Source organism: Chenopodium album, chromosome 23, assembly GCF_948465745.1.
Source record: "Chenopodium album chromosome 23, dcCheAlbu1.1, whole genome shotgun sequence".
NCBI classification, from domain to species: Eukaryota; Viridiplantae; Streptophyta; class Magnoliopsida; order Caryophyllales; family Amaranthaceae; genus Chenopodium; species Chenopodium album.
In genome coordinates this window covers 5721145-5733867 of record NC_137856.1, presented here as the reverse complement: position 1 = coordinate 5733867, position 12723 = coordinate 5721145, and the positions used below count along the sequence as shown (strand labels likewise).

Below are 12723 nucleotides of genomic sequence, written 5' to 3'. Positions count from 1 at the left end.
TACTCCCTCCTTTTTAAAAGTATCACTTTGACAATTGCACTATTCACATACCATGGTTGACTTAAATTTTTCACCTCTAAAAAATGAATAAATGTTATTATATTATATATCATTAGATTCGTCATAATGTCTAGTTTCATAATATAATTTTGTTACCATTTTTACATATACACAATTAAATATATTTATGGTCAAAGTAGCGTCTCGGCAAATGTGCCGGTCAAACTGATGCATATAAAAAAAAAATTTAAAAAAAAAACCAAAAGAGAGTATATAAAAATATATAGTACTCTAATGTACAATCACAAAAAGACACAAAAACACGCTGACCCCCTTAGTGTTAAATGATGCTCGTAACTTTAAGAGTTGTGGTGCGCACAACTTCCAAAATTGTTTCACCCTTGCGCGCGACGGAGCTCTCACTCGACCTAACCGCAAGCTCTTGCTCAACCTAGTCATAAGCTTATCATTTGTGAGCTCTAGCTCACTCACGTAGGAGCTATATCTCCAAATTCATCGCAACCTTCGACTTGCCTGCAAACTACTACCTCGTGAGTTATAGCTCGATACTCCAAGACCCAAAATCAGATTCAAGGCATATTTCTTACAAATAATAGTAACATTAACAATTACATTTCCACCAAAAAAATAAATAAATACTACACTCGATCCAATCTTCACCAAAGTCCTGGAATGATCTGAATTTGACCCGACCCAACCCGAACTTGATCCAACCCAAACTTGACTTGAAATCAACCCGATTTGAAGTGACCCGACCTAAAATAACTTGACCCGAACCTAACTTGACCCAAAGTATAGACTAGATATCTAACCCAATCCGATTATCAATTGATCCAAAACCCAAAACGGCCCAATCCATAGTGACATGATCCGAACGACCCGATCACCTGTATGCATTGGTGAGAGAATCGCAATTGGCAAGATTCCAAAAAGAAAAAAACTACTGTACAAGAAAATAAACAATTTTGCAATTATCAATCACTAGTTCATACAGATTCACAGCTGAGGACATACTGGTCACTAGCAGCATCCCACTTCAAACACCATTTTGCTACCTTCAGATCATTGCGATATCTTTTGGGGGACAATTTTGGGGTTAGGTGCAAATAGTTCATACGAAGTATTTAATTCATTTTTAGAAAACTTGATTAAATTTGGCTCTTTCTTAATTTATAAGATTCCTCTAAAAATTTCATAGTTTACCCTCATATACATTTTACACAGTGACCATTTTCAGATCTTCAGGTCAGTCTCCTGTTAATTTTTGTATTAAAATTTCTATATTTTTGCGCTTACCCCTGTTTTTCTAATTGTGATTAACTTCATTTTTTTGGGGGAAATTTATGTTATTTTCCTGTAATTAAGATGAATTTGGAGACACCCATTTGATCAAACTTGAATTTTCCAGGATTATAAACTTAATTTTCATTTTTTTAAAGAAAAAAAAAAAAGATGAATTTGGAGACACCCATTTGATCAAACTTGAATTTTCCAGGAGTATAAACTTAATTTTCATTTTTTTAAAGAAAATAATAATATTTGAATAATACATCATTATGGTTTTACAATTTGATTGCTGATTGAGAGATTTGGTCAATTATGTTATTATGAGAAGAACATTGTAGATTTTAATGAGGAATTAGTGTTTTGGGAAATGTTGGTAATGCAAAAAAAGAATTGCTCTTGGTCACTTATTGCTGTTGTTGGGTTAGTGGTATTGTTAGTCTTTCTAGTTCAATTCTTTTGGTTACCTTACAAACCTACACTAGATTATTTTAGTATAAAACAAGCTCAATCTACATGTATTTCATCAAATGTATCAACCAAAAATGACACCCAGCATGATGCTGGAGCTTTCCCATTGGGGCTCGACTTGGCCTGTCGATTTCCGGCTGATTTGCATAAGGCAGTTGTTTACCGTGGTGCTCCGTGGAAGACCAAGGTTGGGCAGTGGCTTTCGGGTTGTGATTCGGTTGTTAAGGAAATAAATGTCACTGAGGTATTATTCTGTACAATAGTATACCTCTTGATTTGGAAGATTTGACTATTGTGCATTGTCATGGTATTTAATTTCAATGCAAGTCTATCCTATTTCGGTCCAATTCGTATATGTGTGCAAGATATTTGGTGTGAGATAGTGTATGATAGTTGTGCTAAGTGGGTGCAATTTTGACAACCTTGTTTGCAGATTATTGGTGGGAAGGTCTGCAAAAACGATTGCAGCGGTCAAGGGGTTTGCAATCATGAACTTGGACAGTGTCGATGTTTTCATGGATACAGTGGTTAGTGTTTTTATTTCCTAAAAGGTCGCAATGTGCACTTTATGCCGTTCTATGATTTGTTGATTAACTGCATCTTGATGAAACTTACTTGAGCTAGCATGAAATCTCAATGTGGTCAGTAAATATAATTTCAGGTGCATTTTTTGCAGCAAAATTTATTTATATGTACCCAATAATGATTGTATTTTCATGGCATAGGGGAACAATGTTCAGAGACACTGTATCTAGCTTGCAACTATCCAGTAACTCCTGATCTACCCTATGGTCGATGGGTCGTTTCTATATGCCCGAGTAAGTGTGATACAACAAGAGCTATGTGCTTTTGTGGAGAAGGTACAAAGTATCCATATCGTCCTGTGGCTGAGCATTGTGGATTTAAGATCAAGTAAGAAATATAAACAAGCTATATGTGATGCCTTACTTATCGAGCCCGAGACAATGGTTTAAGTTATCTCATTTCATCTTTCTAGTGCAAGTGCTACATCTCCATCAACTGACTGGGGAAAACCTGATCTGGATGTATTCACAACAAATAGTAGCGTGGCAGGGTGGTGTAATGTGGACCCAGAAGAAGCATATGCTGGAAAGGCAAAATTTAAAGAGGAATGTCATTGTAAATATGATGGTCGCATTGGGCAATTTTGTGAATATCCAGTTATATCCACCTGCATTAATCAGTGTTCCAGCCATGGCTATTGTCGTGGTGGATTTTGTCAGGTATCTTGGATTTTCTTGTCTAGTTAAAATGGTACTTGATTTGTAGATGTGTCCGTATTACTGTAATTGACAATGGTTTATTGTGAGTCCTTGTCGCCACTCCAATACTAGGGAAGGCTGGATGAAAATGATATAACCAATCAAAGGACTGAAAGGAAAATTCTTACTTTTTGAAGAATAAGATTGTAGAAGTCTTTGACTGAAATACTGCTAGAGAATGAACTAGAAATCAGGAAGCCAGTGGCAGCTTAGCAGTTCATCTAAGATATTATATAAAGGAGACTATTCCCTATTTAAAATCTTAGGTTTGCCTCTGTCAGCCACTGGAGTGGCCAAAGAATATAATGATTTCCTATTTTTAGGGTTTCTTGCTGCTTCCACAAAACCCCATACCTGTGAAGTCTCTAATATCATCTTTGTTGTTTATCTTTCCTTCTGAGTTCCTCTGAATAAGCAGTACCTACTGCAGTGTAAAATTGCTGTACTGGTTTCCTGAATATAGCTAATTCACTGTTTATGTGTCCTTATAGAAAGTAGCTACATGCTTCATAAGTTCATATTGCTTCTTGACTTGGTAACTTCTAAAATCTGGCTTTGTTATCACTTATCAGTGTCATGAAGGCTGGTACGGAGCTGATTGTAGTATCCCTTCAGTTTTCTCATCCTTAAGAGAGTGGCCTCAGTGGCTACGTCCATCTAAGATTGAGATGCCTGGCTATGCACATGCTGTAGAAAGTATGAAGGGTCTTGGCGCTTCAGTTACAAAGAAAAGGCCTCTGATATATGTTTATGATTTGCCCCCAGAATTCAATAGTCTTCTCCTCGAGGTGGGTGAGGTCAGTGTTTTGTGCTATACCTTATTGATGCAAACTTTCTTAAGCTTTATGCTGTTTACAGGGACGCCATTTCAAGTTTGAGTGTGTAAACAGACTCTATGGTGAAGGGAATGCTACTGTGTGGACAGAACAGCTTTATGGTGCACAGGTATTTTGTTTTACTCCTCAAATTCCATACATTATTTTGATGATTATAGATGCTATATACGTTGTATAATATAGTAAAAACATACTATTTTTCCCCACAGATGGCAATCTATGAAAGCTTTTTAGCTAGTCCGTATAGAACTTTAAATGGTGAAGAAGCAGATTTTTTCTTTGTGCCAGTTCTTGATTCATGTATCATTACTCGTTCTGATGACGCTCCCCACATTAATTTGCAGGTATGTTAACTACAGTGATTGTGACTCTTCCTTAATGTCTATTTATTCATATGAGATCTTTGGATCTGTTTTATCTGTTAGAATATTGCCTTTGCTTGCCTTTTCCCAGTTTTAGCCTTTAGTAAGTAAAGCCTGTTCCTGTTGTCTTCCAATATTTTTACGTTTGAGCATTGAGATGCAGGCAGTCTGTTGATTCTGATCTCTAGGAAGAACTTACACACACAATAAAAGAAAACTCCCAATGATTCTTTTGCATATTGAGTCATGTGTTTTATCTTATCAAACCATGCTGATGTACTTTGATTTAAACTGTCTATTGTAATTACTTAAGTACAGAATATCCTTTTCTGCATTCGATCTCTACATGCTAAAACATACTTATTACTTTATCATGGTGCATCTTGGCCCATTTTATAATAAATTATTTCATTTTCCGTGGATTCTGGAAAGTTTTTATTGTTTGTAAAGGTTATCTATCTGTCTTGGAATGTCAAACCAAAAACGGCACCCCTGTTGGATTAGCTGTGTACAGAGATACACTACTTAATTTTAATTCAAAATCTTCTTAATTTCCCAGGTTCTATGTTGGCAGAATCTTAGGTTAGTTTTATGATTGTTTAATCAAAGCATGGATTACCACTAAATAACATCAGTTCTTCATCTTCTGCTTTGTCTAGTTGTGATGATCTTGGCCCTCACTTATTGCAACTTCTAGATGCAAGACATTTCCTGGTGGCTTCTTAGGGTAAAATATGGATATAAGATGGAATTTGTCCATTTTTGTACCTGAGGTATGCCAATATTCCACCTTGTTGACCTCTGATTATCATTCCACTTTAGACATGACTCACCGCAAGTTTCAAAACTAGTTTTATTTTGGATACTTTTATTAAGTCTCCAATGATCAATGATGTGTCTCTTTAAGTTCTGATAGCAAAATATCAAATTCAGCTCATTGTTTTGACTTATTCTCTCTACAATAAGCGTGGAACTTAATTTTCATTTTGTCTGCCTCTTGTTAGTAAATTCTTTTGTACCTTGCTGGTGTTTCCACTTTGGTACCTCAAGTTTCTGTCATTCTGTGGCTAATCTTTCTCGATATCACCATTGTCAACCTTCTTCTTATGTGTCTCAAGTTTTTAAATATTCGACTGTACCATTTTTTTTTAATCCCATTTAAGGTTATGTGCTACTCCCTCCATTTTTAAATATTGCTCCATTTCTCCATACACGGAGTTTTAGGAGAATTTGGAGAAAGTAATAAAATATGGAGGTAGTGGGGTTAGTGGAAGGTAAATTGGAGGAGAGAGAATCCAAAGGTAATAAAGTATAATTCTATTGGGTCCCACTAGTTGAGAGAAATAAATTAAATATTGTAAAAACTTTCCAAATAAGGAAATGGAGCAAATATTTAAAAACGGCTGCAAATAGAAAGTGGAGCAAGTATTTAAAAACTGAGGGAGTATATCTTATGTTTAGATTTTCGAGGGACATGGCAAACAAAAAAATTATGTCATTGAATGACACGAGGAATTTGCTGCTTCTATACGGATTAAAAAAATTTCCTAGTGTTTTTTGTTCTTCATATGTGGATCTAGAATGCCAGAATGAGTATAATTGCCTTTTATGGTGACTCTTAGACTTGTGGTATTTGGAATTTAGCTGATTTCTTAATTTCCTTTTTTTTTTTTGTTGTTGTTGTTGGTAGGATTTTAAAATCTTTAGACGATTGGGATTTCTTGCCTTTTACTAAAAATTGGTCACTTTCTTTTTTAAGGTTTTTTCAACTGTAAGAAATTTTCAGGTTTTTATTCCAACTACTCTGAAAATCAAAATTTTTTTTGGAACTTCAGAATTATTTAATAAATACTCCAATTGAGGGATCATTGATAGTTGATAACTAGGTTTGGCGGGAGAATAAGTTGAGAAAAACATTGTTTTCATGTTATTCATCTAACTGGGCTACTAGAGAGATCAAGGTTATCAAAATTGTAATTTATTTTGAATCGTTAAAGGATTTCTAGACTCAAATCGTAGAATCGAACACTTATAACCAAGATGTCATACTCAAATTTCATTGTATGTGTTTATAATATAATTTAAAACCTAATTATTGGTAGAAAATAGTTGTTTACCCACTAAGCAGTCAATAATTGACAATATATATTTATCTATAACTTTGTAGGCATTTTATGAGAGATTAAAGCTACTATCTTTTAGGTAAGCCAAGTGTTGAGGATTATGAAACTTGAATTCACTGAAGTGTAGATAACAAGCATATAGGTCACTGAAGTGGAAATAGCAAGAATAGCACTAAAATGGAATCTGCAACACCTTAAGCAACCAAAATGGAAAATTTCTCATTCAAGGAAATAAAGCAACCTTGACAAGGTCAAAAATGAAATGTAAAGACTTCTGCCAATCTGGTGCTCCACATATCAATTTTCTATCCATGCGTTTTGCCTGTTCATATTATTTCTTGTTCATTTTTTATCCTTTGACCTTTGTCTCAAAAGCTTTATATTACCAGCGTTCAATGAACTAATGAAGTAGAATTTGTGAATTTGATTGGAATGCTCATGCAATTTTTCACTTTCAAACAACCATTGTGGTTTTTGCTATTTTATCCATATTTTCTGTAACACTTGTATATTTTTTCTCAGGAATATAGGGGCATTAGGAGCTCCTTCACTTTGGATTTCTATAAAAGGGCATATGATCATGTCGTAGATAATTATCCTTATTGGGAACGTTCATCTGGAAAAGATCATATTTGGGTATGGTTCACATAAGAACTTCTACTTTTATATTTGAAAAAAAAAAAAAAGAGAGGTACTAGAATTTTAACTCTTATTGTTGTGCTTATGTTAACAATGGCTGATTATGATGTATTTTTTGTTTCTGTGCCAGAGTTTCTCATGGGATGAAGGTGCTTGCTATGCCCCCAAGGAGATATGGAACAGCATGATGTTGGTTCACTGGGGGAACACTAATTCGAAGCATAATCATTCAACCACTGCCTACTGGGCAGACAACTGGGATGACATTTCCATTGCTAGAAGAGGCAACCATCCCTGTTTCGACCCTAGCAAAGATCTTGTTCTTCCTGCTTGGAAACGGCCTGATGGGAACTCCTTTAGGGCCAAACTTTGGGCAAGGTGCACTTCTTAGTAGAGAATTGAATCATGCTATGCTCTTTATGCTTGTTTAATTTTATAATATGTTAGGTTCATGCTAAAGCAAATCCCGATTATGTTTTTTCTTGTTTTAATACATGTGCATTATTAATATGTTGATTCATGAGTGCTTTCTGCTGCAGGCCTCGTGCCCAGAGGATGACACTTTTTTACTTTAATGGGAATCTGGGGTCTGCCTATGAAAATGGCAGACCGCAAGCTACGTAAGCTCTCTATACTGACCAACTTTGTTATCCAAAAAGCTGTATTTAGCAGTTATTCAATTCTTTTTGGTAATTATTCAATAATTCTAATCAATCAGGTTGCTGAAATAGTGTTTTTATTTTTTTTGGAAAATTCAGATATAGCATGGGTATAAGACAAAAGTTAGCAAAAGAATTTGGTTCAATTGTTGATAAAGATGGGAAGCTAGGTAGACAGCACCAGAATGATGTACTTGTGACACCTTTACGCTCTGAAAAATATCATGAAGAATTGGCTAGTTCTGTTTTTTGTGGTGTCTTCCCTGGAGATGGTTGGAGTGGTAGAATGGAAGATAGCATTCTCCAAGGTTGCATTCCTGTGATAATTCAGGTAGTTTTGGGTTCTTGTCATCTTATGATAATCTTGTTTGATTTTCTAATGGATTACAATTGATAGGCGTGTCGCATACCTAGCAAAAATAACGTAATTATTCCTCCTACTATATAGATGGGTAAGTAAGAGTCGGATCACAAGAGACTAAGGATTAATTAATTAAATTGACTCAAGCTAGTATTAAGCAAGTAACCAAATCAATATTAAGAATTCTATACTAAACAATGCAATTAATCTAAATAGGAAGAAATTTCGATAATAAAAGCATTTAAGGTCAAGGATCACCATGAATATAATCAATGCAATAGCAGTTGTTGCAGTTCTTTTCCCATTACATAATTGAATTCACAAGAGGAAAAGTAATCCCTAAATAATACCAAAAGTCTCTTTCGAGTTATCAATGGCTTCCCAAATAATTATCAAGCCTATTTTTGTGGAATAGAGCAAATAAGGGAAATTAAACTCAATATTTCGTACTTGGCTTCCTAATTATTCATTTGACTACTTACGCAAAGAACTTCAACCCCTTAATTGTAAATTTGAAGTAACCAAGTCCCGTTAAAACCAACTTCCGTTGTGAAAGAAACAAAGGGATGATAACAACGCTAATTTTTATGCTTCTCAGAGGCACATCCATCTTCAAAAACTGGAACCAGTAGTTTTCAAGATAAAACTTCCTCAGTGAGGCACGGGCGTGCTCCATATAGCATGGACGTGTCTCCCTTTGTGGCGCACAGTAGCACTTGTCAAGGCATGCCCATGCAAGCTTGAGGCATGTGTGTCACCTCTAGGCATGGGGCTTCAGGCGGCATGTCCGTGCCTTCATTGTGCTACTCGGCACGACACGAGCGTGTTGCATTTGAATTCTTTTTAATATGTTAGTAATTTTATTTAGTCAAAGTTAATATATAAATAGTGGGAAAAGTCAAAGTATTGTCAATCATTTTAGAATGAAGGGAGTATATGCTTTACTTGGCACTTGCACTTCCAATCATTTGAAACTTATTCAGTTTACAAAATGGGCTATCTGATCCCACTAACTCCAAATTGTATTGGTTCTTGTTGGTTTAGGATGGCATCTTTCTTCCATATGAGAACGTTCTCAACTATGAAAGTTTTGCTGTTCGGATTGCTGAGGATGATATTCCAAACTTGATAAAGATTCTCAGGGTAATTGTCTGTCCTGTCATTCCTGTGTGTGTTTCTGTATATATTTCTCAGTTGTGCATTATATTTAGTCTTGGGCTAACTTATGGGCCTGTATCATTGTAGGGGTTTAATGAGACAGAAATAGAGTTTAAGTTGGCTAATGTACAGAGAATCTGGCAGCGGTTCTTGTATCGTGATTCTGCCTTGCTTGAGGCTGAAAGGCAGAAATCTGCCTTCGGTCGTGTTGATGATTGGGCTGCAGAGATGTTGCATTTTACTGAAGATGATGCCTTTGCCACACTTATACAGGTTTGATACATTCTCTACTGTGTGTCTCACCATGTTGAATGATCGTCTCATCTACTTTCTCTTTTCATCACTTCAATTGCATTAGATTCCAAACTACTGGATTATTGAGTATTTTTTAATTTAGGCATAATATTTTAGTTTGTTGAATGGAGGCTTTTGAAAATTTAAAAAGAAATGAGCTTAATTACAAAAAAAAACTTAATGAAACAATTGGATCTCTAAACATATTGCTTTAGATAGGGGTGAGTGGAGAACAACTCATAGGAAAGAACTTTTGGTCCATGTGGTCAGGGCCAACGCTGGGACAGTGCAACCGCACAGGGTCCCCATTCAAGAGGGGCCCCTAAATATATAAAATGCTTTTGTAGGTGTAACATAAAATACAAGTTTCTTTGGTTCAGTGATGAAGCAAATGGGTGGAGGTCTGGAGTTTGATTCTAGTTTCAGTAGTTTTTGGGCGGTGTCAAAACCACTCCCGACTTGACCCAATCCGAAACCGACTTAAAAAATATCCGATTTTAGATTTCAAGTCACATGGACACATAATATAGCATAACTCAACTTTAAAAGTTGACCTGACCCGACCTCACTGAACCCGATCCGAACATCCAAAATGACACATTTATCTACGTATAATGATGCTCCAGTTGTACACTTGTACTCCATTAGCAGAAAAGTCTAGAAACATTATTTCCAGTCAGTTTTTTTCTTTTTTACTCTCTCCTCTCTTAATCTCACTACCTCTATCTACGTTCTCTCTCATTCTCACAATTTTTTGTTTAATTTTTTACAATGAAACCTCCTTTTTGTCTTACACATTTGACATTTTGACAAGGTTATGTAATCGTTACCTGACACTTCGATTTTCACCTTGACACCATAATTGTCTTGATCAACGTTTATAGAAAGAAAAAAAAAAAAAAAACCCCCTTCAAATTAGAGGGATAACAAAGAGAGCCATTCAATATGTGAAAACCTTACAATAAGTTACCAATAATCTATATCTTGTGCATTTGTATCAAAAGTTTGAATGGGAATAGACATAAGACATTCAAAATACCTTAGATCCAGGGATATGTTTCATTAATACCTTTTTACCACACAAGGACTGCATCCAGCCATCCACGTGTCTTTAAATTTGTAATTTGATTTGTCTAACACTTGTGTATGACACTCCATGCCTGAGTATCAAAGCAGTTCAGCAGTAATAAGTTACTTTATGAGTAGAGATTTATTTTAGACTGTATGACTTAAGGCAAATTCATAGAGTTGTACTGTATATACTGACCTTAGCTTTCTTATTTGTTCTACTTAGGTTTTGCATTACAAGCTGCACAATGACCCTTGGAGGAAACAAGTTCCTCAAAAAAGGAGGGATTCTGGTCTACCAAATGAATGCTTGATAGATAGCTAGCTGAGGTCTGGTTGAACTGGACCTGCGTGCCATACTGAGTGGTTAACAGCCAATATTGCTGCATGATAAAAAAAATGAAAATTTGATGTTCAACCACTACTTGTTTGTTGCTTGGAATCTCCCACAACTTCGATGCAGCATGATATTGCTGAGGTTGAGAGGAAAGCAAGACAAAAACAAAGAATGAGTGGAAGGGGAAGATATATACACACAAAAACAGAGAAAGAGGGGGTATATATACACTTGTATAAGTAGCCAGAGCTGTAAAATATAGGGAGCACATCAGCACATGTACATTTACTAGTTTTTATTGGTATCTCAATTCTTTTGTTGGCAATCCTACTCGGAGTTTATTTGTGTGAGGCGTTGATCCTGGCAATAATTCACTTGAAATAGAGATTTATGTGATATTTGGAGCCTATTCGGAATTCAGTTATACAAAGGGCCTATTCAACACTAGCGTTTGAGGTAGAGCCGTAGGTTATAAGAGGTAGAGGTAGTGGTTAGAGGTTTTCTGAAGTCAAACACTACTTCAAGTATATTTGTAGTTGAATAAACTAGCCTCTTTCTTTTTTCCATTTTCTTTTTGGGTTTCTTTGTTTTATTACATGACTAATGTAAGTTTTGGATATACTCAAGAAGTCAAGACTGTTTGGGTTTAGGTTAGGGGTGTCCATAAGTCGGATTAACATCGAAATCCAATCCAATAATCCAAACCAACATTCGGATCCGGTCGGATTGAGATATTTTGAAAATTCTGATTTTCGGATTGGATTAGATTGACATTAATCGGATCCAAACAAAACCGAAAACTGAATTTTAGAATATTATTTTTATGATTGCATTCTTATTTTTATACTATCGTACTAGTCTATTAGACGCTATAAATTAACGTATTTAAATTTGGATTTTCGAATCGGATCCAAATAACCGAACTTTAATTTGGATTGGATCGAGAGAGTAATTCCGATCGAATCAGATTGAAAAATTGAAAGCCGGATTATATTTTGGATCGGATTGGATTTGACCTAAATCTAAACCGAAAACCGAACGGACACCCCTAGTTTTGGTATACTTGGCTCACCGGCTCATTTCAATGCTTAGAATATCCAGACTTTTATGCATAAGTAGAGATCATGATCGCCTACATCTTTGAGCTCTATGTCGAAGTTATGTGCCTTTTGGAGTGCATAACTACATAAATGGAGGGAATACATAAAAGTTACTAGTATAATTTTAGAATATACCACTTACAATTGTTATCGTTTTAGAAATTATCATTTACATTGTTTTTTTAGTATTTTATTTTATGACCAACTATATGGTTTAAAACATTAAATTTTCTCACCACATTAGTCAAAACTTCCTATATCATCATCGTAATGTCGAAGAGGGAAATTAAATAGCCTGGCTCAAGGATTACTTTGAATATTTTCAAGTGACCATTTTTACAAAATTATCTTGTTCGTGGTGACAGCTTTATCTCAACAAAATGGTGTTGCTCATGGGGATGAAGTAGAATTTCAAACTGTTCGAACATTCAAAGCTGTGATGTGAGAAGGTTCGAAGACAAGGATTCCAATTTTATACGTAAAGTTACCAATATATTCCCCAATATACATAGTTGGTATATCAGCTTGATTAACTTGTAATCTTGTATTTCTCATAATTCAAAACACATAGGATTAAAATTGTGCATTGAGATGTGTAAAAGTCAAAGTGAGCACAAGATGTATTACAAAATGGAGGGAATACAAAATATGCTGCAAACTTGAACAAAATGAAGTAATAGTATTACTCCAAAATTATGCTGCAAATTTTGTATTCTCCTTATAATTT

General features: G+C 35.2%; 1 protein-coding gene across 1 annotated transcript; it reads left to right on the top strand.

Annotated features, from left to right (window-relative positions):
- Positions 1-954: 954 nt before the first annotated feature.
- Positions 955-11802, top strand: LOC145608184 (uncharacterized). The gene is made up of 14 exons (XM_081663793.1): positions 955-2020; positions 2210-2303; positions 2502-2688; positions 2774-3020; positions 3632-3847; positions 3918-4004; positions 4105-4239; positions 6903-7016; positions 7150-7397; positions 7559-7639; positions 7778-8009; positions 9084-9182; positions 9285-9470; positions 10786-11802. Exons 1-14 carry the CDS (start codon positions 1676-1678, stop codon positions 10882-10884), a joined length of 2370 nt encoding a protein of 789 aa, XP_081519919.1. The 5' UTR covers positions 955-1675; the 3' UTR covers positions 10885-11802.
- The last annotated feature ends 921 nt before the right edge of the window (positions 11803-12723 follow it).

Excerpts from the sequence above, each read along its gene's own strand:
- LOC145608184 (XM_081663793.1), top strand. The coding sequence starts at position 1,676 with ATGTTGGTAATGCAAAAAAAGAATTGCTCTTGGTCACTTATTGCTGTT. Across the intron at positions 7,640-7,777 it reads AATGGCAGACCGCAAGCTAC|ATATAGCATGGGTATAAGAC; the intron begins GTAAGCTCTCTA and ends TGGAAAATTCAG. Across the intron at positions 9,183-9,284 it reads ACTTGATAAAGATTCTCAGG|GGGTTTAATGAGACAGAAAT; the intron begins GTAATTGTCTGT and ends GTATCATTGTAG.